At 43.2% G+C, this 27,885-nt stretch overlaps 1 protein-coding gene across 6 annotated transcripts; it reads left to right on the plus strand.

The window, feature by feature from the left end:
• cluha (clustered mitochondria (cluA/CLU1) homolog a) lies at window positions 1-27,770 on the plus strand. Of its 6 annotated transcripts, none has more exons than XM_080459460.1 (27): window positions 1-260; window positions 8,054-8,247; window positions 8,370-8,541; window positions 9,254-9,397; window positions 10,745-10,872; window positions 10,958-11,112; window positions 11,607-11,732; window positions 12,061-12,208; window positions 12,286-12,378; window positions 13,385-13,819; window positions 14,605-14,864; window positions 14,940-15,340; window positions 16,488-16,589; window positions 17,400-17,500; window positions 18,122-18,274; window positions 18,375-18,437; window positions 18,511-18,755; window positions 18,873-18,957; window positions 20,149-20,302; window positions 20,415-20,554; window positions 20,668-20,748; window positions 20,844-20,969; window positions 21,979-22,100; window positions 22,184-22,277; window positions 22,359-22,493; window positions 22,638-22,711; window positions 24,329-27,770. In XM_080459460.1, the coding sequence occupies exons 1-27, from the start codon at window positions 143-145 to the stop codon at window positions 24,453-24,455; spliced, it is 4,176 nt and encodes a 1,391-aa protein (XP_080315586.1). In that variant the 5' UTR covers window positions 1-142; the 3' UTR covers window positions 24,456-27,770. The 6 variants fall into 6 exon arrangements, with proteins under 6 accessions (XP_080315586.1, XP_080315587.1, XP_080315582.1 ...); XM_080459461.1 differs by having other exon boundaries at window positions 14,940-15,253; XM_080459456.1 differs by having other exon boundaries at window positions 22,359-22,711.
• Window positions 27,771-27,885: the final 115 nt, after the last annotated feature.

The following is a 27,885-nucleotide window of genomic DNA, read 5'->3' on the forward strand; positions in this document are numbered from 1 at the left end:
CAACCCGTGTGAGCCGGAGAAGCAGAACCGTGCCTGGTTGTGTTTCACTTTTTTCCTTTCCCCCACGTCCGTCAACAGACTCATACATTCAAAGCAAAGCTGCGGGGGGCGGATTGCTGTCACCATACACTGACTGCCGACCATGGTGAGCAAGACAGATGACATCCCGGCGTCAGTGCCTGGCTGTAACCCGGTGGATGCTGCCGATGAAGGGACTCAGGACGGCAAAGAGGCGCGGCTGAAGGACTCCTGCGGCTGCGGTGAGCAGTGCTGCACAGTGACGGCTTCATGTGTGCAACACAACACGCAGACAGACACACTGGGTGAATGACAACTCAAATGCATGCTGCAAACTTCACACAGCTGCTTCCCGGAGAGGACGACAGCTGTCCTGTGGTTTTCCAGAAGGTTTGGTTGGCCTGCAGACCTTTACTTCTATGCATTTGTTATGTGACTTAAAAGTCCTCAACCCCAAGGTGGGGGGGAGGGGGCTACCGACTCCTCCTCTCCTCAAAGCATCGCCTTGGTAGCCTCTGTAAGTTTATATAGGTGCAAAACCATGTGCTAATAAACTGTTTAGTTCTGTGCAAATGTGCGAGGCCGTCACAGGCTCACACCCATCGCTGCATGCACAGGTCACGGCCGCATGCATGGACTTCAGCCCCTCGCTTAGCACTTAGCACACCGACCAAAACAAGTTAGCCGGTGTGCTAACGGTTGTTAGCCGCTGGCAGCTAGCTCACCGGCGGCGAGCCTGCTAATTTTGTCCGTCCGGGCAGTGTCTGCGTTAGGCGCCGAAGCCCAAAAGCCTGACAAACATGCTCGGAAACATGCCGTTTTATCACAGCTGTGTGGCTCATGCTTTTGTGAGTTAAATAAGAGCCGGGGCAGCTGATGAGCAGCCGCCGACAGACACACATGTTCGGTAACAGCATGTCACACGAGTCTGCTGAAGGTCACCTTCAGTGGATTCCTACACTGTCTGCGCAGACAAAGGGGGGGGGGCGCAATACATACACCTGTTGTGTATGGGACACGTAGCACAAAACCACGTGCTATGAATGCGTTATGTGGCTATTTAAAGGATGTATTAGTCGTTTTTGGATGGATGTTAGCTGCTCCGTGATCGATGTTATCCCCCTGCCGCGTTCTCTCTTTTCATTTCACCCCCCTCTAATGAACACAAGGTGGACTGTTCCATGTCGACCCAGGAAGCGGAAGCTGGTTATTGTAGTGGGGGGGGGGGGAGTGATGATTGTGTGTGCACCGCGGTGAGAGAGAAGGTTACGCTAATAATACATGAACAGCCGCATAAAGCAGGTGAGTGACAACCTGTGGTAGTGAAGCGGCGGAGGGCAGTCTGACAGGGCGGATATGAGACGCTGTCAGCCCGTGAAGTTTGACTGGTAGAAGCACCGAGGTGCCTGCAGCCCGTCACCGGCTGTCACATGTGGGACCTTGAAGCGCCTGTGCGGCTCTCGCCTCACTCTGACACACTCAACCTCGGCTGCTTATGGCTCAAGACCCCTGCTGGCTGTGTAATTAGCGTGTTTCCCTGGCCATTTGTCTTGGTACTTACAAATCCATGCCTTTAGTTGGAACAATTTTTACCAGACCACATGGACTACAGTCATTTCAAAACTTATAACAAAGGCCTCATCCAACAGTCATCTGTTAGGACAGCAGGCTTACTGACCCAGTTATTAAATAAAATTAGTTTTTCTCTCTTTTCTAACCACTCCATCGCGTCTGACACGCTTTATGTAACACTTTTGGGCTGCAACATTTTATGATTGTAGCCTTCACTGCTAAACATGTAAACTGTAGCTTTAGTGTTTTGAGTACTTTTTGTTTCAAAATAATGCAGCAAATCTCTGATTCCATGCTTTGTGATTCCTGCAGTTCTTCTTTTTCAATGAGCTGTGTTATCTGTTTAGTGTAGACTTTCGGTGTGTGTGTATTGGGCTTTTGGAAAGACTTGAATTGTAATGGTTACTAGCCTCTGGTTAAGAAAAGCAACCCAGGAAAGCTGTCTAATCTTAATATCTCAAGATCTATTCAACTATTTTGAGTTTTGAAATAAGACTTATAAACTAAAAAGGGTAAAAAAAGAGCTTGAAATATTTGTGTAATAACTTTGAAATATATCGCGAGCTGTCCAGGTGTACCCTGCCCTCGCCCATAGATCACTGGGATTGTCCTCCAGCGACCCTGAGCTGGATAAAGCAGTATAGAAGATGGATGCATGTGAAATGTATGGGCTGCACGGTTTGAAATGAGTCACTGAAAAAGCAACTTGTTATTTTTTTGTATCAATATAACTGATATATGAATTGTCAGGGAATGTATTGCCTGTAGTTGGTTTTAATTGATCAGCTGGTCTAATGTTTGCTTTTAATAAAGTAGCATTTCAGCTTCATAAATTTGAAATTGAGAAAAAATAAGACCTTACAGGCAACCAAGCACTTAATTAATGAAGTGACTAATCCATGACAGAAATTATATGTTAGTGATAGTACTAAAGCCTCAGCGTTGGTCAGCGAAGGGTTGATAGATGACAAGCACATAGTGGAGCAGGCAGGTTAGGGCGAGATTCACAGTCAGTGGTTATAAGGAGCTTATTATTCCCGTGGGGTGAAGAGTGTGTTAGTTAATCCCGAGAACCACTGACACCCTGGCACATTTCCTCATCTGGCTCCTGAGCAGTCCAGGTTAGACTGCAGTCCTCTTCTCTTGTACTCGTGGGCCCTGAACTCTTTGAGATAATGAAAAATAATCTATAAGCTTGTTTTGTGTGGGTATTTGGACATATGTAGCGGTCAAGCTCTTCTATATTGCATGCTTGTGACAAGCATGCAATTTCATATGTTTTATTTATTAAGACATCTCCCACTCATAACAGAAGTTCTCTAAGCCCCTACACATTCATTTTGAAGTTGCTGTTGGGGTTGCAAGAGATTTATAGTTTAGCAGCAATATAAAATTGAGAAAGGATGAGCATGGTTCAATCCAATGAACTACAATCCGGCAATAATTGACTTTTCTTTTATAGCAGGGGCAATATGTCACGGATAAATCATAAATCAATTGTCTTCAATGTTATGCACCTGTGACACTTGTATGTTATCCAAAAAATTTTGTTCTATCAAGACAGAGCTTGTGCTGAGTCTCAGCACTAGACTCCATGTCAGGATCTTGTCTGTCCGAGAGGATGCTACCTTGTGGTCCAGCATACACTGTGACAGAGGGGCCTTGTGTGGTGTTGTGCTTGTTGTCTTCAGGGTTGTCTGGCTGGTTCATGTTGCTATGGCAGCAGCCATGGTCCCCATGTCAAGGGCCGCCAGCTTTATTAGCTGTGCAGAGAAGTGAGCTGGAGTAATGGGCTGCAGAAAATCTCATTTTGACTGTGAAGTCAAGTTAAGGATGAAGGTGGAGGGAACAATCACTCTGAGATCTGTAAGATTTATTCAGAGTGAAACACTGAGTCATATCATGTTTCATTGTGTCTGATTTGTGTCCTGGTTTCTTTTCCACGACCTTGCTTACAGTTCCTGCCTGTCCAAATGTTTGTCTGGCCAGTGTTTACCTCGCTGCTTAATGAGTTTGAGTTCTTGTTTGCGTGTGTAGTGTTAGATTTCTCTCATTAGCGTCAGTGGTTTTGGAGCTTGCTGTTTTGTCCCCATTGGAAAAAAAAGCTAAAGATTCAAAGATGAGTTTAATGAATCAAGAGAATAGGACTCTGTGTTAATTTCAATTGAAGAAAAAATGCCTTCTTGGCATTACAGACTGCAGACATGCTTCTGCTCCCTCTTACAAGATTACTTTCTCATGTTACGAATCAGCGACACACTTGTCTTTGATTAGACGTCATAATGAAGAAGTCCCAAGAGCTAATGACTCGCATATGAATGCAAAGCTCCATTTCTCTGCTTTCTTGCAGTTTTTGAATTTTCTAGATGTTTGGCTGACAGATGTTTTGTAAAGCAAATTTTATGTTTGTACAATGTTTGCTTTCATCTTCGAACTTTCCTTTATGCCACTTTACATCCCTGAAAAGACTAAATGTTTTTAATTCTCAGTTGTTTTTCTTTAACACATTTTAAAAAGTGGTGAAGATGAATCCTCGGACGTTTTCCTAACAGTGAGGAAAACCCAAACACACTAGTAGAAACCGTTTCTCAAATCTTCATACAATAGCATGAAACGTGATACCGCTCCTGTTAAACTGTAGTCAGACCTTTTCTTCTCTCCCTTTTTAACGCTTTACTGTCAAATGAACTTCATTCCACTGGTCTGGAGCGAAATGGTTTGGTTTTGCAACACGTTATTCAGCTTGTGACACTTTGTACTCTTGCGTTTCTGATTCAATGAAGGCTGTGAGCTTCAAACTAAGTCCAGATTATTTCACATTCCCAGTGAAACGCCAACTGAAAACTTTAACTTATCTCACCTTTGAGTAACTATCTGCACTGATGTGATTACATGATTGTTTTTGTGCTGAAGAGTGAAATACATTGGTTTGAACTGCCTTTTGATTAGTTGATTTAGTTTTTTCTGTTTTTCCTATCATTAAAACACCATAAAGTTGTAAAATATGTATATATTATTGTATATATTTTTTTTTAGCTCTAAACAGAGTTACAACCTGCAACGTTTCATACAAGTCATGTCTTTCTTGCGCCAGAGTTAAGTCACTTTATCACTGGTCTGTCCTCGGCCAGGAAATTAGAATTTCTGCTCGTCTTTTCAGTTGGTGGTTAAATTAGTTCTCCTCATCCAGACTGGGTCTCGTGGTTCAGTGCTGTAAACCTGCTTTATCATGTACACTACATTTCTCTGTGGTAGCAAAGACTACTATCCATTGTTGTGTTAAGCTTGCAGTAACTTTATACACCGTCTTGTAGGATGAGGCAAGACGGGAAATTTATCGATTTTTGGCAGGAATACGAGGAAGATTGTCTTTGGGATGACATTGTGAGTTTTGTTTTTGTTTTTTTCTAATTTGGCTGACGCTAACTTATAGGTTACATTGAACAAAAAATATTCTATGTTAAAGAGGCTTAGCAAATCAAGCACTCTGGCATTGACAAGTTGTTTGGAAAATTGACTGGAAAAGATAAGCTATTTAGATGCTCAGACTTGTTGAGCTCTGACAGATTTCTGCTCCAGTCCTGAAAACAAAGACGGTCGCTCAGAAACACTCGACACCGAGCACTCGTTCTTCCCCGACACTGCTGACCGGCTCTGACACCGTTGTGTTTGTTATTCAGAGCGTGGCCTCTCCCGTGCTTTCTGCTCCTATTCCTCCTCTGCCACTATTTCAGTGCCTTGGTTCTCACCCGGGGTCGTGGTCCAGCTATGGGGGGCCCTCCCTCCCTCCCTCCCTCCCTCTGTAACCCTGAGGCTGTTGCCCTTGAAGGCTGAGCAAGGACACGAGGCGTTAGCACCAGTTGTCTCCCAGTGGGTGAAAACAGTTGTCATTAGTCCCCACAGCCATTTTCCCCCACATTGTGTGAAGTTTCTGTAGTTATCAGGTGTCTCTTATCCATTTTCAGCACATTGTAGTGAAACGTTGTTAATTACAAGTCTCAGATGTCTTTAAAAGCAGCAGCTGGGAAGGGGCTGATCAGTTCACAGCTAACTTACAGGTATTTGCTGCATTGTTACTGTAAGTAACTAATAATTCCCTTCTTCAATCCCTCAAGGCCTCTCTGGCTGACTAACCTCCGCTCTGTCAATGCTGTTTGTTTCAGCAGATTAGTTGTGGATATTGGCCCCTTCCTTTCTGGATGATCTGGTTACTTATTGTCACATTTTCAGATACATTAATTTGTGTTACGTTGTCGCTCCAGTAGTGTTATATTGTTGTTGGTTTGTTTTTTTAACACATTGGAGCAACAAGAGTTGATGACTGATCACAGGGAGATCATTTTGCTGTCATGCAGTAGTGTGTGTGTGGATCTTGGCAGGGACATTGTAACTGAGCTCCGCTGGCTCTGTTCAACCCATCATAAATACTTCATGAAGTTTTTGGTCAGATCATCCAGACCCGGAGGTTTGTAATGCTTGTCTGTGACTCGGCTGCCCAACAGCCAGTAGAGAAGAAGTCTGGTGTTAACCGAGCTCTGCAGTGCCGAACCTCTAAACTACTTCTTCCCTGTTGATCAGATTTGACCAACGACCTTGACTGCTGAGTTTGAGGATGAATTGTTTACAGGGTTGGTGATAAGCTTGATGAACCCACTATAATGTACCTGCGCTGCACCAATGAGTGGAATGGCCACCTGAACGGGCAGAGATGTCTCATCTGAGGTGTTGGGATTAGCTCAAGTCAGTACGAGTGTGATGTGGAAATAACAGCCCCGAGTTTTCTTGGTTTGGTCTAAAAAGACTCCCTTTTCATCGTGGCCTGTTCCTAAGAGCACATTTTTGAGCAGATTATGTAGGCGTTAACTTTGTAGTGAATTTGGTCTACTTTATCAGATAATTTTATGAACTGAATGAGCACCTTGATCTGCACTGAAAGGTATGGAAACACCCTGGAAAAAACTGAGGATGGGATGTTGTTATTAAGACTCGATCCAGTTTAGTCATTTGTAAATGTTTGGTCATGATGGAAGGACATTTCAATATTGTGTTTAGACTTTAATTCCAATGGGCACCATCAAAATACTTAAACTTTGATCTTTGGTAAAGTGGAAAGCATGTTCTCCTCACTGTAAAGGTTTGATTCTAGGCTCAAGCTTTTCTTTGCTGGTTTTCATGTTCTCACTGTTTTTATGTGATTTCTCCTCCATAATCTCAACCTCCTCACTATCAAAAAGCATATCTGACAGGATTTAGCCTGCATATACTTCTTGTAACCAGAACTCCCAAAACCTTTAATGATAACTAGAAAAGTCAATGTATCACAAAGCATAGTTGAATAGATAATGTTTTATTAACCCCAGGGGGAAATTGTTCAAGAGAGCTTTGCACCCATTGGTAGTTATTGTTGGGTGGCCCCCGATGTCTGCAGTACTCCAGCCAAGTCACAGACAAGATTCACAGGTATTTGTTTGCTCAATTTGCTGTTGCAAAGTAAGACAAACCAGCGGGTCAAACTTTTCTCAGAGGTTTTTAAATGTTGAGTGATTAGAGAAGCGAGCTTGTGACCAGAAGGTCAAAGGTTCATAATCTTGGACCAACAAAAGATTGAGGCTGTTTTCAAACCGGCCATATTTAGGTCATTGTTGTTGAGTTTTCGGTCTGAATGTGATGCAGCCGTACCAATGTGGAAACCAAACTAAACTGTGAGCAGAGCTGAAGGGGCGACAGCAGGGCAGTTGAACTCGGGTGTGGTGTGTGAAAGCAATCGCAGTACAGACTGTATCTGAAGTTTACGGAGCCTGTCCTCTGCTGCTGAAGAACAACCTATCAGCAGTGTAACTCATGTAGTGTAAAAGAATGTTTGGTTTACGACAGGATGCTCTTTATCAACAGACCCCTGGTCAACAGGTCTGTCAGACGTGAGGATGGCAGAGGTTGAGTGGAGCTGATAAACTCCACCACACACCCAGTATCTGTATGGAACAGCACTCGACTCTCTGTTTAGGAGCGCTGTGATGATGCATCACTCTTGCTCAGAATAAAGACACAAAAACATCTTTGAGTCTGACCCAGATTATTTCACAACTTGAATTTCAAATACAGGACTAAATACTTGAAGTTTGTGCTGGGAAGGCTCCCGTAGACTGATCAGCAATGCAGAGGGCTTCACGGAGGCTATATGCAACACACCAGAGTAGAGATGGGTATACTGTGTTCAGTAAGCACTTTATGCAGAGGAGTTCAAGACCTGAAACAATTTTCCATCTGTAACCTGTGAACCAAGTGGTCATACCCAGCTGTCAGGGAACAGATTGACTCGTATGTAAGGAAGAGCATTAGTCGAGGTCGTGCTTATTGTGTTTTTGTTGTGTAAATCTTATTTCATCATGTCATCAAATCAGGTCGGTCTGTCCCGATTGTGTCGAAACGTAAGTCACTGATCTCTTCATTTTTGCCATTTCAGGGCACAGTGCAGATACAGCCATGGTAAACGGCGACGGCACTCATGATCACACGGAGGAGACGGAGTCAAAGCAGGACCGGGATGGCGATGCAGACGGGGGCGAAGAGTCAAACGAACAGGAAGTGATCGTGATCCAGGACACAGGCTTCACTGTTAAGATCCAGGCACCTGGGACTGAGCCGTTTGACCTGCAGGTACAGACAAAAGCAGTGCTTCTTTTATATATCGTGGCTTTCTTTAACACATTTGCACCACAGATGGTCCCTCTGCCAATGTCTGCGTCACATCCTCCGCTGTGCTGTCTGTCGCTCGTCAGGTGTCACCGCAGGAGATGGTGCAGGAGATCCACCAGGTGTTGATGGACCGCGAGGACACCTGCCACCGCACCTGCTTCTCTCTGCAGCTGGACGGAAACGTGCTGGACAACTTTGCCGAGCTGAAGTCCATCGAGGGTCTGCAGGAGGGTTCACTGCTCAAAGTAGTGGAAGGTCAGAGGCATTTTATGTTTGTGCTCAGCACGATCACACGGTTCATACATTATTCACACACACACGCACTCGCTCTACGATCAGGCTTCACCACAGAGCTCCATATGGACCAGAATCACCGACATGAGGACTGTATACTTGCAGCAGATCAGAAATGTTCATTGTACATTTAAAAAGCTGCTCGTCAGCTGTCAGCTTGTAAAAATCATACCTCAATAGTCTCTCATGCATCGTGCACATACCATTATTGTTGCAGTAAAGCATTTGAGCATACGTTTAGTTTTAATGTTTTTCCTTCAAAAAGTGTGATAGCAAAGCAATCTCGGCTGTAAAGTGTGATCATCAGGGGTTTGGTTTTATTTTTTCTTGGCCAGGAAACCATATCACATGCACTTTCGTCTCAATATTCCCTCATCCTCACCAGAAACAAATGAATCATTCAGTTAAGGTTGTACATACAAGTGCAGACTGTAACTTTCCACACATTACAAAGAATCCACTGTGTTGTTTCTCCTCATCAGTGTTGTGAAATGAAATTGCTGAATCAGACGACTGGTCCAACCTGATAAACCTGGTCGACTTCAGTCACAACAAAAGATGTGCTTGTTTAGTTTTACCATAATGCAGATATAACTTTCCGAAGCACATTTCCCTTCCTCTGTGATGCTCTGCTGCTTCTTGCCAAACTCCTCACTTGTTGTCTCTTCTGCAGAGCCATACACTGTGCGTGAAGCTCGCATCCACGTGCGTCATATCAGAGACTTGCTCAAAAGTCTGGACCCCTCAGACTCTTACAACGGAGTGGACTGCAACTCGCTGTCCTTCCTCAGCATCTTCACTGATGGAGACCTTGGAGGTATGACACCCTCGCTGCCTTCTACACACAAAGATTTCTCTTATTGTGGAGTTTTTAGTCACTTCCTGCAATCTGTACAAACATGAACCACTTAAGTAGTAAAAAAACATTCGTTTTAAACAGTTTCGTTTCCACATTTCCCACGTTTCAACTTTTACGTCGTCAATAATTGCATTCTTTATGGCTGAGATATCGGATTGTCCTATTAACAGTGAATAAAATAATTAGCATTATTATTATCATCCAATGCAGCCCTTGAATCAGTCCCATAAATCTTGGCACTGTGGCGTCAGCGGTTCGTGACGCATGATCCCACATCCAGCTTTACCAGGAAGTAGCCAGCATTGAGGATGGATTTGTTAGTTCCAGACTGTAGGCTTCTCAGGGACTTTCTCAGAAGTATTTCGACTATGTTTTAGGGGCATTGTTGTCCACTTCATTGACCCATTGTTCTTTGCCATTACAATCCTTCGCCAAACACAGAAAACGTGCACACAAGCTCCAGCAGTGGGAAATGCTCTGATGTGCCATAATTGATCAGATCACAAAAACGGTTATACCAAGTTTTCCGACCGAATTTCAGTCAAGCCAACCAATTTAAGTGTGATTGGTTATGGCTTATATGATTAGATAGAAATGTTAACGTGATGCTACTTTACTTACGGTCCTCGTAACTGCAGCTAGTGGTAGACATGACAGTCATCTGTAGGTAAACCAGTGATCAGCAATATTTTCTCTTTCTTCATGGTTTTTAAGATGTACTTTTCCTTTAGAGGGCACAGTTCGGGTCATGGTTCCCCTCACAAAGTGATGCTGGTTCACTCAGTGGATCCACTTACAAGCAGCTTTGGTTTTAGTTTCCATTTCTAAGTCACAGCAATGTTACTGAAACGCACATTTCTCTTCCTGTCTCTGCATGTTTCCCTGAGCTGCTGCAGGCATTAATGTGATTACAGTTTATTGCTGACAGTGTTAGGGCAACCCAGTTCATGTGTCTGGAGCACATCTGAGCAAACATTGTAATCAAATCATTTTGTCCCCACTTTGATTTCAAAGATCAGTTTGATCAAGCTCCTCTAATCTTTACTAACCTTCATGACCTGGTTTCTTCCTCGTTTCCCTGAGAGTGCTCAAGCGCTTTGACCAAACTTGTTATATTTTCTTCTGATCAGTTAAAGGATCGGCACGTCTAAAAGTGTTTGAGCACTTTCACTGATGTTATCTCTTTGCAAAAGTAAATGAAGTAGCGGTGTCCTGCGTGACCACGTTCAGCCATCTGCACCTTTCTGCTCAACTTTTAACACTTGTCACACCGGAAGATACAAACTTAAACTTTGCTCCTTGCAGACAGTGGGAAACGCAAGAAAAAGGGCAATGAGCTGGAGCAAATCGATTGCACACCCCCAGAGCACATCCTGCCAGGCAGCAAAGAGCGCCCCCTAGTGCCGCTCCAGCCACAGAACAAGGATTGGAAGGTGAGAAGAGAAAGGTTCATCACATGTGTTGCATGTCAAATTTCTGTTGTTATATCTTAAATATGTTGTCATCATGTTTGAGCAGCCCATGCAGTGCCTGAAGGTCCTCACCATGAGTGACTGGAACCCACCGCCTGGAAACAGGAAGATGCACGGTGACCTGATGTATCTCTACATTGTGACCTTGGAGGAGCGCCACGTCAGCATTACTGCCTCCACACGCGGCTTCTACCTCAACCAGTCAGTCAGCGCTTCAGTCTTGTATTTCTCCATCACCTTCTAACGTTTGTCATTCACTTTAGGCAGAGTGTTTGCAGATCTTTAAGAGAAAGAAGCTCCACCGTGGGATGACTGTGTAGTTTTCATTTAAACTCGACGTCCATGCACATTCACTATTTAAAGATGGATACAGCCTCAAGTGTTGTTGAAGTTACAAGAGCAGCACCTTGTGAGCAGAAGCCTAAATTTAGAGGCTATTGAAAGCTTAGCAGCCCAAATAATGAGATGTAAGTGGATTACAGTTTACAGTTGGCAAATATGCTGCGGTGATCCTTCTCTTATTTTAACAACTTGATCACAGCCGTTTAAAACTTTTGTCCTGTTTTGTGGTTTGTTGATGGAGGTTTTTAAGGAACTTTACAGCAGCTGCCGCACAAATCCAAATCATTTCTTTGAAAGTTGTTGAAGTTTTCTTTCATTTTTGTCGACTTCATCATATTCACTCTTTGTTCCAGATCTACTACCTACACATTTAATCCCAAACCAGCCAATCCCAGCTTCCTGAGCCACTCTCTGGTGGAGCTCCTGAGCCAGATCAGCCCCGCTTTCAAGAAGAACTTCACCGCCCTGCAAAAGAAAAGGTTCAAACTTGCCCTGGCTTCAGGATTTCTAGTCACTGTAAATGCATGTTTGTCCAGTTTTCAAATTTTGAAAGACGTTTTGTTGTATGTTAATGACATAATGTTGATCAACATTGAATTGTCTTAAGATCTGGTTCAACAACACCTCGGATAGAAAGTCTCAAGTATACAGACCTAACTTGTTATTGTCTCTAGCCTGGATGTGTCAAATGTGCTACAGGTCAGACATGAGAACTGAACTGTGCCGTTCTGGTTGTTTAAACTATGGATGAACTGTCTGCAGTGAACGATATGCAATGATATCTCTTTGTTTTTGTTTTTGCTGTAGAGTCCAGAGACACCCCTTTGAGAGGATAGCCACACCTTTCCAGGTGTACAGCTGGACCGCTCCACAGGTGGATCACGCCATGGACTGTGTTCGAGCCGAGGACGCCTACACCTCCCGCCTGGGTTACGAGGAGCACATACCTGGACAGGTGGGAATCCAGCAGGCACAGAAATATAATTTTTTTTTATTATTGTTGACATTTTTATCTAATGTTTGCATCTTCAGACGAGAGATTGGAACGAGGAGCTGCAGACCACCAGAGAACTTCCCCGGAAGAACTTGCCGGAGCGGCTGCTGAGGGAGAGAGCCATATTCAAGGTACGGCATCTGTCTATTGCTCCTCTGTCGACATAAAGTCTGCTTCCTGTTAATGAATCTGTTACCAACAATGCACTGAGGAGAGCAGATGAGGCTGACTCACACACGCCTGCTGACAGGCAATGTGATCTCTTTGTGTAAGGCAGAACTTCCTCTGCTCAGTTTCTGAATGCGAGATTTTCCCTTTCCACAGAAAGCACGCAGTCTCATTCATTTCGAATTGATGGGTACTTGTTGCTCGAGCTTTAGTTTGTACCTTTTGACAGACATCTCCAAGACACCAAAACTCCCCCATGTGTATTTTGATGTTGACCTCATTCTTTCAGAGCAGCTATGTATTATGAAATAAGAAAATGTTTTTAAGGACATAATGAGGCAGATTTGGGTTTGCACTTAATTTGAACTGTAGGAGTAACGAGAAGGGAAGGGAAGGGAAGGGAAGGGAGGGCACTTCAGGTTTCTGATGAATCACTTAATAGCTGTCAAAGAACACACAAGAAAATAAAAAGTTCCATCCAGTTGATGTGTGGAGAACAAGCTGCAAAACACAAAGGGTGTCATGCTTGTATCACAGCCTAAAGAAAAGGCTCAAATCTCTCTGTTCTTATAGATTAAGTAGAACTTAAGTTGAGTTGTTTTGGTTTACATCAGCGCTAATGTTCCACTCACCATTACCCAAAAACACCACACTCAGTCCCGACTTACAAACATCAATTGTAGAAACACTCCTAATAAATCGTTTTTTCAAATCATCAAACAGCAAAAGTCTCAATAATACAGGTAAACAAAGTGGAAGAGTTGTGTGCATTGCTGCTCCTAATTTTCATAAATTAAACAAGAGATTCTCGAAAAATATGTTTGCAAATGTATTTATGTTCATTCCAGATGTGACATTTACAGTTTGGAGATTTTCTGATTCACTCAGATCTGTAGTTGATTGCAGTCATTTGTTTGTCGGAGTCCTCCTAACGACCACCTCCTCTTCATCCTGCTCCTCCTCCCGCAGGTCCACAGCGACTTTGCAGCTGCTGCCACTCGAGGCGCCATGGCGGTGATTGACGGCAACGTGATGGCCATCAACCCTGGAGAGGAGACGCGGATGCAGATGTTCATCTGGAACAACATCTTCTTCAGTCTGGGCTTCGACGTGCGGGATCACTACCGTGAGCTGGGTGGTGATGCCGCCGCCCACGCTGCACCCACCAATGACTTGAACGGGGTGCGCGCTTACGGGGCGGTGGATGTGGAGGGCCTCTACACTCTGGGAACAGTGGTGGTGGATTACAGAGGCTACCGCGTCACTGCCCAGTCCATCATCCCGGGAATCCTGGAGCGTGAACAGGAGCAGAGCGTCATCTACGGCTCCATCGACTTCGGAAAGACCGTCGTGTCTCACAGCAAATATATGGAGCTGCTGGATAAAACCAGCAGGCCACTCAAGGTCAGTCGCATAACTATTGGGTGAAATCATTACGATAAGATCTGTCATTGAAATTCTGTTTGTCACGATTCCTTGTCACCGCAGCATATGAATACAAACAGCAGCATGTTGAAATACTACATTATTGTTAAACTAAAAACAAATGTCAATAATTTAGTAAAATAGATTCTGACTGAGTTTGAGGTGCAAGAACAGTTTAAGCTCCATCTTTCACAGCCTTATTATTGAATTGGGGACATGCAGCTGGTTTAGGAAACAAAGCATGATAATAATCATAAATTCTACTGAAAACAATACTTGTAACCATTTTAATCAACTGTTACACTTGTCAGTCATGTGTTTACTTGTGCTTGTACTGCATTTCATCCAGACATTCAGTTTTTCATTCTCTTAAGTTATTAATTTACTTATCGTTTTAAAACTAAACTCTCTTATGCATATTTGTCTGTATTTGCTCTATAAAATTTTGAAATACAACAGCATATATAATTTTCATGTTTTCAGCATTTAATTTCTAGTACAGTTTTATGCAATGAAATATTTCAAAAGATGACATTTATTTTATAATTGTCAAAATCCAAATGTTAAGTAGTTCAGTTTCTATTTTATGAGTATAGAAATAACTGACAATGGATTGATTTTTGAAATGAATAATTGCGTACACATAGATTTAAGGCCATACAAAGTTATATTAAAGTGATGCTGTGTAAAGTCAACCACTCATAGATGTCATTTTATCCAGTTTGCTCTTCTAACAGTTTATTTCCTTCTCCTGTGACTTTCAGGTCCAGCGTCACAACGTGCTGAATGAGAAGAATGAGACGGTGGAGCTGTGCTCCTCCGTCGAGTGCAAAGGCATCATCGGAAACGACGGCAGACACTACATTCTGGACCTCCTTCGCACTTTCCCTCCTGACCTCAACTTCCTGCCAGTGGAGGGCGAGGAGCTGCCTCCAGAGAGTCAGCGCTACGGCTTCCCCCTCCAGCACCGCCACCGCCTGGCTTGTCTGCGCCAGGAGCTCATTGAGGCCTTTGTTGAGCACAGGTAGGTGTAAGTGTGCACTGTGGGGATTCGCGTCTCCCTAAAGAGCTAAATGTGTTTCTCTCTTTCATCCCACAGATATCTTCTCTTCATGAAGATGGCAGCGTTACAGCTCATGCAGCAGAAAGCAAACAAAGACTGTAAGAAGACGGACACGCCCGCCATCACGGACGCATCCACACAGAGCAACGCTGACGCGACACAGGCTGCACCTTCAGACTCCTCCGCTGCAGCAAACGCCTCCACCGACGGCGCGAGCCAGACAGACGCCGCCGTGTCTGCCGTCTCCAACACGGCGAGTGACGGAGACGAAAGCTCCACAAAGCCCGCCACGAATGGGCCTGTAGAGCCCGCAGCCACCCAGAATGGCGAGTGCAAGAGCCCACTGGAGGGTAAGGAGCTTGAAGAAAGTATGCCAGGATTAGCTCAGGCCAAAGAGCTGGCAGAGACCTTAGTCGCCGAGGACGGACCTGGTATTGGTACGTCCCAAAAAAACGATCCCAAAAGGCAGGGCCGGGACGGTACAGGGAGAGATACTCTGGTGGATTAGAGTTTAGAAACAAGCAGGTTCAAGACATTTTTATCCAAAACTCCTGATTTGATCCTGTTTTTAGGAAGCGTACATGGAATGAATTTTCTAATGGCTTCATTCCACCTGACTTCATCTCTCTGTTCGGTCCTCGGTCTGCCATGGGGATGAGTGTTGGCCCCCAATCAACCCAACTAGCCTGTGATCCCGCCGCAGCCAGATTTGACCCCAATAAACCAAATGATCCTTTTTAATCGGTGTGCTTTGCAATGCATGAATGACCATGTGTTGAATGGTTTGTGTGGTGCTGCATTGATCCTGGATGAATAACCTGCATGTCAAATCCGCATTGTTGGTAGTCGTGGTTCATCAGGGTACTAAACAGTCTCCAGTGTGCTCATCACACCAGCTAATTCAGAACTGATCTGATTGAACTGTCTGCAGTGCTGCTAGTAGAATTAGATTTTGGAATGTCTATAATAATCTGTATTATCATTATCTAGAATAATCTGATGGGAGGGATTTTCTGCCTGACAAGTAAAACCAAAGCTCTTATTGCCAATACTATTACAAAGTCTTTTACCAGAGCTTACTGTGGCGAGGGAAGGTTATTCCTGGGACATTGGTCACAGCACTACATCAAGATATCAAAAAAACTTTTCCATTGCATTTAGGTTTTTCCAGAAGTAGTTTCAGAAAATCATTTTTACATGTTATCCCAAATAAAATTGGAATATACAGATTATACATCCCACTAAAGAGAGCAGGTTCATTCAGACATTATGGTGAATCAAACCATTTAAGCATTTGTCCATTTGCTAATAAAATAAAAGTATTTTCGATTTCTACTTTTAATTTTATTTAGTTTCATTGAGTACAACTTTCAGCCAATACTTGAAATGGGTATTTGCCTCCCACTGATCTGAAGTATTTTGGTTATTCCTACTGAAAGAAAACATATGCCCACACTCAGTGTTGACTTGGTTTAATTCATCCCTTTTCCAGTGTGTTGATTTGATGTCCCTGTCATTGTTGTTGTTGTTGTGACTTAAACATTTTTTTAAAGTGTCTTCATGTGTGACTAAAATTACAAACAGATCCCAAAAGTCGTGAGGTGGTCCTGAATGCCTGCAAGGCGGTCGGTTCCATCAGCAACACGTCTTTCGATATCCGCTTCAACCCGGACATCTACTCTCCAGGTGAGTGTGGAAAGTGTTTTATTAACTCTAAACCTTTATTTAACCAGACAAGTCGGTTGAGAACCCGTTCTTGAAGTCCTCCTCAACAGGCAAATACAAAACAGTAAGGACCTAAAGGAAAACTTTTCTCCAAGTTCACAACTTGTCGTGCTGGAAGCGAGTAACGGGCAACACGTACTGTGAAATATGTTAAAAAGTAGATGATAACTAGCAAATGCAATCCTGCACAAAAGATTGTCTGGATTTTTTCAGCAGGATGAATGTGTGAAGATTTGAGGTCTGATTGCAAAAGACCTGAACAGAAGAACGCCTTGTATAAACCAATGTCATTGGGGAAGAATTCATTCCAGCAACTATTTTTAATTCACTTTGAAGAAAGGCTCAAGTTGTACTTTGTGTGAGAATAATATTGTGACATTTTTAAAACAGACATTTCCCCCAGCCACATACATGAAACGTCAATAAATAGAAAAGGTACAGAAAATGAAACAGTTGAGTTCTCCACATTTTCTCGGAGTCGTATTTTGCTGCCAGATATTTTAATGGCTTTTTGCGTGATTGCAGAAGAACTTGCCTCTGGGCTCCAAGCAGAGGGCAGCTGCCTTCAGTTACCTGATGAGCCCTCTTTATTAGAACACGAGAGAGAAACACAAAATGCATCTGACGACATCTGTGAATTGCAAATATTTGCCTTTCAGTGAATAACTGATTTCTTTTTCATTCTTGCTTGTATTTTGAACAACTCGATTGATCTTCACAAAATCCAACTCTACAGTTAGCTGACTGTGTGTGATTGTGCTGTCGTGCCAGGAGTGCGTTTCCCAGACGACAGTGCAGACGATGTCCAGAAGCAGAAGCAGCTGCTCAAAGACACAGCGGCCTTCCTGGTGTCCTGTCAGATCCCCTCGTTGGTCAGTGTTACTGCAGCTCACACACGTAGCCTCACGGTCTGTGTCTCTGCATGCGCATGTGTACAAAGGCGTCTTACAGTGCGTCCTTTTTAAATGCGGCAAGTAACACTTCAAGTATTTGCACTTGTTTTTTAGATTTCTCGTCTTGATTCTTTCTCTTCCCGGAGGATTCTTCCTTCCCGTATTTGAACAAACCTACTTTCTCACCCTTACTTTCTTCTTCCAGCCTAGTTGATGCAAAGTTACAGTGATAAAATCAAAGCCACTGAAGAGTAATCTAGTTACATCGATAATGACTGAATTGCAAACCTTCGTGTTTCTCTTCCAAAATGAAAGTTTCAGATAGATTTCAGTGTATTGGATGAAAAAAGCCAGGTTATGGGAAACGTCAAAACCAATACAAGTTGAATCATGATCTTAAGATTAAGATGCTTTATCCACACTGACAGACTGTATCCACTGTGTTACTAGAACAATTTCACGACCGCTCCTTTATTTATTTTTTTTACCACTTCTACTGAAGTAAACAAATTATATATCTTTTTTTTTTTTTTGACAGAATTATCTGTATTCAAGTAAAGAGTACCAGTACTTTTGTGAACTGTGGCATTTCCCCACCAGGTTAAGGACTGTTTGGACCACAGCGCTCTGCCAATGGATGGAGCCACGCTGACGGAGGCCTTACACCAGAGAGGCATCAACATTCGCTACCTGGGCACGGTGCTGGAGTTTGTGGATAAGACTCCTGCTAAAGCCCAGCTGGAGCACTTCTATGTGAGTCCTCTCCTGAAAAATCTGATGAGTTGCATCATGCCAACAGTCGTCATGTGGACAGTGATACCGATACACTGTTTTTTTATTCTCTCTCCCTTAGAGGATTGGAATCAGTGAGCTGATCACCAGATGTGCAAAACACATCTTCAAGACATACCTGCAGGTCGGTTTGAGCTGGATTGCAGCACTTTATCTCGTCTCTTCAGGGAAAGGGCTGATTGTGGGTTTTTTCGCAGGGCGTGGAGCTGTCGGCCCTCTCCGCAGCCGTGAGCCACTTCCTCAACTGCTTCCTGAGCTCCTTTCCCGACGCCGTCGCCCACCTGCCTCCCGACGAGCTCGTGTCTCGTCGTAAGAGCCGCAAGCGGCGCAACAGGGTCCCCGGCGGAGGCGACAACACGGCGTGGGCGAGTCTGACGCCCAGCGAGCTGTGGAAGAATATCGCCTCGGAAGCCCAGAGTTACTATCGCTTCACCATACAGTGGTGAGGAGAGCTCAGTCTGTTCCTGTGACACGGACGTTAAGGCCATTTGATGATCCGGGGGTGGCAGTGTGGGATTCTGAATTTTTTTTATTTATTTATTTTTCCTTCTGTAATCAGTGAAAGCGCGGACCAGGTGGTGGAGAAATACGGCCTTCAGAAAACCACTCTGCTCAGAGAAATTTCTGTCAAAACTGGCATCCAGGTAAACGCAGTACAGTTTATAAACACTCGCTTTACCAGAGGACCTGATACAAGCTTTACTACATTTAATGAACAGATTCTGGTTTTTAAAAATAACCGTACCGCCTCGTGACAGGAATCGAAGACCCTGACCTTTTCTGGTCCTCGTCAGATAACCCAAAAAGGATTAACCCTTTATATTCCCATCCTATCATCCCTAACAGGATTTAGATTGTGAACCATTACTATAACTTCACCTGTTTTATTATTTCCCCAAGGAAAAATAAGATTTGTCCCTTTTAAGAAATTGCTTTTTTACGCTGTTTGTCTGCCATTGAATAACAAATATACTGAGTAATTCTAATGAACAGAATAAACAAGATTCAGTGATGTACCTTCAACAACAGATAAAATGAAGTACAGAAGCATTGTCCAAATTCTGGTTGCTGAGGCATTAATAACAATTCATATTTGTCACCCTCAGTCAAAAGATATCCCCTTGTAATCCAGAAGAAACTGCTTTTTTTCTTGAAATGACCCAAAAAATAAAAAATAAATTGAATATTTACAACATTCACAAACTTCCATGTTTTAAAGAATTTTAAATTTGTAATAAACATGACCTTTAGTTTGAAAAAAAGAGGAATCATATTAACCATGTATTTTCAGACCTCACAGCCAAAAATGATAAAGAATCAAAGGCTTCGACTTTTTGACTTTGAGCTAATTTAAAACAAATTGATGTTTTACAGTTTAGGAAAACCATTGTACTCAGTTTGTTTCAGTTGCAGCTGTATGCCTTTGGTTCCCTTTATTCCTGGCAAGATACCAGCTACCAGTCTGTAAATTGAATATCTTTAATATTTTTTGGAAACCTCTTATCAATCTAATAGACGATTTTATGTGATGTTTTTTCTTGGGTGTTTCACACTGTATCCAGCATGGGAAAGATTGCACACTAGTAATAGAAAAGAAAAATACAATTCAATGAAATCTGTCTTGAATGTGTTCAGTGTAAGTCACATATTTTCCTTTTTCATTTTCAAATTCCCATTTCTGCATCCGATAGAGGTCAAATGCATCATTCATTCTAATTGTCTTTAGCCTTTGTAAAAGCATGGATTCTTGAATTCAAATCGTAAATATTCAGTTTTTATAAAAACCTTTATTTTTCATCCAGTTTTCATATCAATAATGTTCGTGTTATTTTCAGATTTTGATAAAGGAGTACAACTTCGACAGCCGCCACAAACCTGCCTTCACAGAGGAGGACATCCTGAACATTTTCCCCGTGGTGAAGCACGTCAACCCCAAAGCTTCAGACGCGTTCCACTTCTTCCAGAGCGGACAGGCCAAAGTGCAGCAAGGTGACACTCATGAGTCTACGGGCCATGAAATGTTTGATTTCAGTATGTTTGAGTATGTAAGCACAATAGTAAATGTGTAAAACTATTGTCTGTGAATTTGGACGCTGTGCAGGGTTTCTGAAGGAGGGCTGTGAGCTGATCAATGAGGCCCTGAACCTCTTCAACAATGTGTATGGAGCCATGCATGTGGAGATCTGTGCCTGCCTGCGCCTGCTTGCACGCCTTAATTACATTATGGGAGACCACCCTGAGGTACACACACACACACACACACACACACACACACGCTCGGCAACTCAGACTCTGTTAGGTGAGCATTTTATTCATTGTATGGCCCGGAATGACATCCAAGTGTTAACCTGCAGGCTCTCAGCAACCAGCAGAAAGCCGTCCTGATGAGCGAGCGAGTACTGGGCATCGAGCATCCCAACACAATTCAAGAATATGTGAGTTAAGAAATCAAACATGTCAAGTGCATTTGTTTTTGACTGAAGGTGACCGAAGCCTCTTAACCTCCCTGTTTATTCATTTTCCCTCTCAGATGCACTTGGCTTTGTACTGCTTTGCCAACGGGCAGCTTTCTACTGCCCTGAAGCTGCTTTATCGTGCACGATACCTCATGTTGGTGGTGTGCGGGGAGGATCACCCGGAGATGGCGCTGCTAGACGTAAGTGTAGTGATGGGATTGACAAAAAAATAACAAACTCAAGCTGCAATTTTGTGAATCAATCATCCTGACTGGCCTGTTTTTGTGTCAGACTTCTGAATATCAACGAAAATCAAATCAAAATCTTTAAACAGGAATGAAATTATTCGTCCAACAATATCTTAGCATCATTAAAAAACTTTCCTTAGATCGAGCTCAGTATAAAGAGGACATTAAGATGACCTAAAGAGGTGACGACCCATTCTGTAATGTAGGGGCACGAGTCAGATGGACCTTAAGCAGCATGCCCTATCAGATGAAACCCGTGAGCCTCTTGTTCACCTTGCAGGAGAACCACGGCTCATATCATTAAAAGTCAAGTTCACCAATGATTGTGAATTAGTGCAGAACTGAAAGAATAACAAAGAACCCATGCTTGAAAATGTTGTTGTCACGCCTGGCTTTGTGTGTGTGTGTGTGTGTGTGTGTGTGTGTGTGTGTGTGTGTGTGTGTGTGTGTGTGTGTGTGTGTGTGTGTGTGTGTGTGTGTGTGTGTGTGTGTGTGTGTGTGTGTGTGTGTGTGTGTGTGTGTGTGTGTGTGTGTGTGTGTGTGTGTGTGTGTGTGTGTGTGTGTGTGTGTGTGTGTGTGTGTGTGTGTGTGTGTGTGTTCTGTCATAGTGAGCATTGACAGTTTTAGGTTGAGCGTAACAGTGTGGAGCAGTTAAAAAAAAAAAATAATCTGATAGCATTTTTCTGTTGTGCGGTCGCCCGGATGCTGTGCAGACTCACGCCTGAGGGCAGGCGGTGGGCAAAACGGGATGGATGATATGAACATGAGGCGAGATGAAGGACATCAGGTGGTGCTCTGTGTGGTGACTAGGGAGAAAGTCTACCCATCTTTAGAACTTTACAGCAAGAGAAAAAGCTTTGGATTATGCCATGTGCATTTCTCAAGCACTTCTGGCGAATTCTAAATGTTTCACGGGGAAAAACAAGGAACTTAAGACTGTTTCTTCTTCTTGTGTTCACAGAGTAACATTGGCCTGGTGCTTCACGGAGTGATGGAGTACGATTTATCGCTCAGATTCTTGGAGAACGCCTTGTCTATCAACTCAAAGTACCACGGACCCCGATCCCTCAAAGTGGCTCTCAGGTGAGAGGAGTCCATCTTGTACATGCACAGGTAAAAGAACATTACCCACGTGGTGACTGATGACTGTGCTTCTCCCTCTCCAGCCATCATCTGGTTGCTAGGGTTTATGAGAGCAAGGCCGAGTTCCGCTCAGCGCTGCAGCATGAGAAGGAGGGTTACACCATTTACAAGAACCAGGTACAGGAGACAACGCGCCTCGATCACACAAAGAAGCTTCCCCTATAAATGTGGATTTTCTTTTTCTTCTCCTCTTTTCAGATGGGAGAGGCTCACGAGAAAACAAAGGAGAGCTCAGAGTATCTGAAGTATCTCACCCAGCAGGCTGTAGCTCTTCAGAGAACCATGAATGAGATCTACAAGAACGGCTCCAATGCCAGCATCATGCCTCTGAAGGTGACTGACTTCAGGCCTAAACATTTAGCCATAACTTTGTGTCTTAAAAGGAAACTGCGCTTGCCCAAGATGAGAAGTGGGGATACCTTCACTTTGCTTACAGAATTTAAGCAAGTTTCTCTTTTTTTCTTTCCTGGTTTTCAGTTCACGGCCCCCAACATGGCCAGCGTTCTGGAGCAGCTCAACATCATAAATGGCATTATCTTTATACCTCTCAGGTAATGTCAAAGAATTGTCAGACTCGTATGAGGCTCACGATCAGAGCTCAAAACTTTTTGTTGTGGGTTTCCATCTATTCTCTTGGGAAATGATGTTACTATCTGATTAAATGTGGTAAAAGTGTTGGCATTCATTCCAAAAGAAGATATACAACTGTTTTAATTATTATTGATTGCAGTTAAAACATGGATATTGGTGCTTATGGCACACTAGAGAATGGAGAATATTAAACTGGCACTCCAAAAGGATCCTTGATCTCTGGCAGCTTCAAGCTTTACGTCGTTTTTCTCAACAACAAATGAGCAAACTGTACACTACATTACTTTCCTATCATATTCAGTCTAGTCCGTTTCTGTCTTCAATTTTTCATTTGATATTCTCACTTAAACATATAGTCCACCAGAACGAATGCAACAAAAGGTTACCCATTCTGCAGCAACAGTTTTAACATAGCAAACACCAACAGCAGTACCAGGCCCTCAGTTTTTCCTATAAAGGCTCACACTCATATTTCAGTCTTAAGCCGTGATTCCACCGCGCAGTAGGTGCCGGAGCGGAGCAGGGGAGGGTATGGTATGGCAAAGCGCACCCAGGCCCAACTCTCATGCGGTCCCACCACAGAAAGTACGGTTAAAATATAGGCGGGGTTGTTAACGACTCGGGGACGCGTCGAGCGAAGAACACTGAAACGGCCAGCAGCAACTCTGCGGCCATTCGAGTCGTTCACTGTGACACAGCACAAACTTTCTCATTGTAAACAGCAGCGTCCAGCTCCTGCTGAATCTCCTCCTCCTGTTACTGAGAGGAGCGTCTGCACCTCGTTGAAACACTGCAGTGTGTCGAGCTCAGACGTTTCAATAACCCCAGTTAACTCAACATCCCGTGAGCATAAAGTGGCGTATGTAAACGACAGCAGGAGGGTTTACGGCCGATGAAATATTTGAATATTGCGGGCAAGACGAGAGTGGCGATCGTCACTACCAATCTGCAGACAGCAGTGTTGTCGCTCCTACTCACAGACCCGTTCCTCGGGGCTCGGTACCTCAACGAAGGGGTGACGGAAAATCATAGCTGGTGGTCGCGGTTTCTTTCCGTACCATCCACAACTTTTTCAGTCAGACCACGCGAAAACCCGTCCCACCCCACGACGTCCTGGCGCAGAAAGTACGGTGGAACCGTGGCTTCACTTGCCTTTTTTAACTTGTTTTTGGCATTTCTTCTTTTGTTCCTTCACTGAATTTCTGTTTTTTTTGCACTTTTCTGTTTTTTTTTTCTTCTTTTTTCTTTTTTCTTTAAAAAAAAAAAAATACCACTTCCGTAATGTTTTGACACATCCTTCCATAATCCAAACTCGTGTGTTCACACAGCTGCTGTTATGAAGTGTAAACAAAATAGTGTCAAAGACCATTTCCCACCGACATTTGTTGGAGTCATATTATCCAGCTTTTCAACATTTTCACGCGGTCGCGTTAGTTCAAAAACGTTGTATTCAAAGTTTATTGCCCCAAATCCAGCTTTTCCTTGATGATCGAAAAAGCTCCATAGTTTCGTATCTAGAACATGTGACCTGCTGATTATTTCAGCCCTATAAAAGCTTTCTGTTTGTTCCCTTCCAGCCAAAAGGATCTGGAGAACCTGAAGGCGGAGGTACAGCGGAGGCAACAGCTGCAGGAGCTGGGAAAGAGCGAGGAGCCCGTGGAGGGCAGTCCACTGGAACTGGAAGACAAAATTCCCATCGATTAATGTTGGACTGCCCACTGCACAGCGTCCTTAGTGCGATGGGGGAGAAAAGGGCAGCCGTGACGCAACAGCCAAGTCATCGAGCCTGCGTGACCCGAGAGCCGAGCAGTCTCAATCAGCATTGAAATAAACAGGGGGAGGGTGGGGTCAGGGCAGTCCAGAGAATAACTGTTTGAACTGTAGGACAGAAAAGGATCATCCTCCGAGGTAGGAAGAATGTGAGGGAGAGCGATGGGACGAAGTACCAACGTCATAGAATCAATGTAACGTGCAATCTGAAAAATCCCCAGCCCGAGAAGCAGGCGAACAAGCCGCTGACGGCGTTTGCTGCTTGGATATACAATTAGCATGGTGGCAGCCGGGGGAGGGAGACCAAGAATGACCATGAAATTGTATACCAGAGCCTTATCAACTGTACCATAGCTCAACAGAGTCACGCTTAGACTTCCCACAGCACTGTTAGCCCAAGACCACATGTTTTCCCCACCATTGCCTAAAGAGCCTTGAAGACCTACGGGCAGGTACCCAACACACCCCCCCACCCCCACCCCCCCTCCCCCGATGGTGCTTTAAATGTTACAGCACCTACCCTGTACTAGAACTCAGGGCTGCTTTCTCTGTGCACTATGACCACAACACGGGCAGTACATTTAAGAGTTTTCAAGTGAGGCTTCAGAATGTAAATTCCCTTCTGTGTGGCGTCTTTGAGCCACCTTGCAGCAATCCCCCCCCCCCCCCCCCCCCCCCCCCTTTTCCTCTCATTCCTGATGGTCAATTAATTCAGTCCCCCTATCATTTGTACCAGCAACATCCCGGGCGGGCGCTCGCTGTGTACTATGGTTCCTTTTCCTCAAGCAAACAAACACAGCGACACGTCAAGGAGCTTTCAAATGCTCATTCAACTTGATTTTCCTTTTTCTTTACTTTTTGTAGGTTTTTCTTTTTGGTAAACAAAACAGATTTTTGTAAAACTGCACAGGAGAATTATGAAGGTATTTTATGCCTGCTGATCATGAATTAATTTAAGCCATGTCTGTTTTTTAGAAAATGTATAGAAGTGACAATAGATGTATAAATCTCTATTGGATTCAGACAGGTACTTGATTGATGTAAATGGGAATAGCAGATTTGAAAAGGTTTAGAGAGAAAAAAAAAAGCTTCCACCTTTAAGCAGTAGATTTATCTACCATATTCTAGCTGTGTTCAATCTTCTATTTTTACACACTGAAAGAAAATATGTGCATGTGTGTTTGTATGGTTGCTGGTGTGTGCGTGTGTGTCTTTGTGTAGTCCGACAGAAAAATCCAATGGCCAGAGCTGCTGCTGCTTTTGCTGCTGCATAGTTTGAATAGCGGACGTCAGCTTTCCAAATGTTTTATATTTCAAAAATCTGTTTATAAAAGAAAAAAAACTATGGCTTTGGCCTCTTAACACATTCACAGCTACCACTGTTGCAAAATCTGCCTATGAATGAAGTCGACCTCTTCTCACTGTTAGACAGGCTCAACATCGGCAGTACAGATCTATTTTGTTTGTTTTGTTTTTGATGTTTCTTATTATTCCATAATTTTTCAAATAACTGTCACAGAAACCAGCGAGGAGTGAGCCGCGAATTATTTTAGAGCACTTTTCTCAAGCTGTTTGGATGTGCTGACTCGTCCACAGCACCACCAAAAGTGGACAAGAGAAGGGCTGCTTCAGTGTGATCTACCAAAAAAAAAAGATTTGTTTGCACTTGTATACATGCAATGTATCCCTCCCATGGCAATCTGTTACTTAATTGTTGCCGTGTGTCGATGTACGTGATCAAAGCAATAGAGAGATGCCGCTGGAGCTGATTGTTTCAGAATATGCAGATTTTACTAGCACAAGGTGGAATTCTTTTTTTTTTTTTTACTGTACTGGCTGATTTACCTGGTAATAAGTGAGTCGCCTGGAAGAAAGCGAGCTCTTGACACCAGGAGATGAGGTTACTGCAGTGAATTTTCCCCGATTGTGCTCTGAAACATGATGTGGAAAGCAGAGTGTGGTGGTTCGTGCCTATTACTTCTGCTCTGAATGGAACCATGGTGATGATGGGTAAAATACTTTACAATTTATAAAAGAGAAATATACCTCCTGATTCTGTTTTCTGGGTTTCTTTCATCTTATTTACTTTTTTTTGTGTGTGTATTTTCTTACCCTCAGTGTCCAGCAGGTGGCACAATAACATGTTATTGTGAAGGACGAACTCTGACCCGAATGCCAGCAGACGTCTGAGATGTTGCAGTGCACAAATACAATCTGATCATAAGATATAATTAAATGAGTGTCGGGTTAATTTCATGGTGCAGCATTATTGAAAGGTAAAACATTGAAAGTTTTCTGAAGCAGAGGTGTTTTAATAGTTTGGATTAATGGATGTACAGAGAATAACACTAGTGCTCCTTTTCCAGTTGTCATGATCAATTTGACTTATTTAGGATTCACTAGAATAATTTACTACTTAAATAAAACTTGTAGCGCACCAAGATTGCCTCGAGAAAGCTGGGAAAAAAAACATTGTTAATTGGCAAAAACATTGGGAACTGTTTCATTATATCATTGGTTATCAAGTGTATATATGACTTGTCAAAGGAAAGCGTAAGACCCTGCCTAGATCAGACCTGAGATGTTTGTGTGATTGACTGTACTGTAATATTTTGGAAAATGGGATTACAGAGGCAGTCGATAGCCTTTCTTGGAGGCCGTCAGGGTGGGCTTTGAGGAAAGGAGAGGTTTTGTTTGGTGGGGATGAGTCACTCTTGAATAGCTGAGCTGTTAAAATTGCACAGGACTTATCTTTTTGTTATGAGACATTGGTTAATATATATATATATATATACAGCAAACATGATGCAAAATCTACCATTTTCTATTTGTTCTGCACAGCAGCAGGTCTGGAGAATGAATGTTTACCGATGTGACGTATAAACAGACTATAAAGATTGAATATTTCATATGCAGATAATTAAACTATGAACAGTGTTTTGAGAAAAAAATTCCTATATCTATCCTTGAATATGAAGCCTTTCACTGCTCTCACTGGTCAAACAGCTTCGTTGTCTGTGTGATGTTCATTAATGATTGTTTGAGGGGGTTTTGTGTTTTCCCACTGATTAAATCTGCACAAAGGTTTTCTTTACACCCAGTGTTCGAGTCTGCTCCCCCTGACAGTGTGTGGTAAATGTGTGTTGCGCTTTACTAATTAATCAAATTATTTTGGGGAGGGGGGTCTGAATATGCTTTTATATCAAAATAAATGGAATAAAACAAAAAGATATGTTTGGGCCTTGTCCTGACTCCAACATCCCGTCGTCTTTATCAGTTTATTGAATTCAGTGTAACGACAACCTGGTATCAAGCGTTATGTCGCTTTACTTGATCTCTGCCACAGATCAGGACAATGCGACAG

The sequence above is a fragment of the Lipophrys pholis genome, assembly GCF_963383615.2.
Source record: "Lipophrys pholis genome assembly, chromosome: 3".
NCBI lineage: Eukaryota > Metazoa > Chordata > Actinopteri > Blenniiformes > Blenniidae > Lipophrys > Lipophrys pholis.

Coding starts and splice junctions, on each gene's coding strand:
- cluha (XM_080459456.1), top strand. CDS start 143: ATGGTGAGCAAGACAGATGACATCCCGGCGTCAGTGCCTGGCTGTAAC. Junction 9,398..10,744: donor CACTGATGGAGACCTTGGAG/GTATGACACCCT, acceptor TGCTCCTTGCAG/ACAGTGGGAAACGCAAGAAA. Junction 11,733..12,060: donor ACCGCCCTGCAAAAGAAAAG/GTTCAAACTTGC, acceptor TTTTTGCTGTAG/AGTCCAGAGACACCCCTTTG.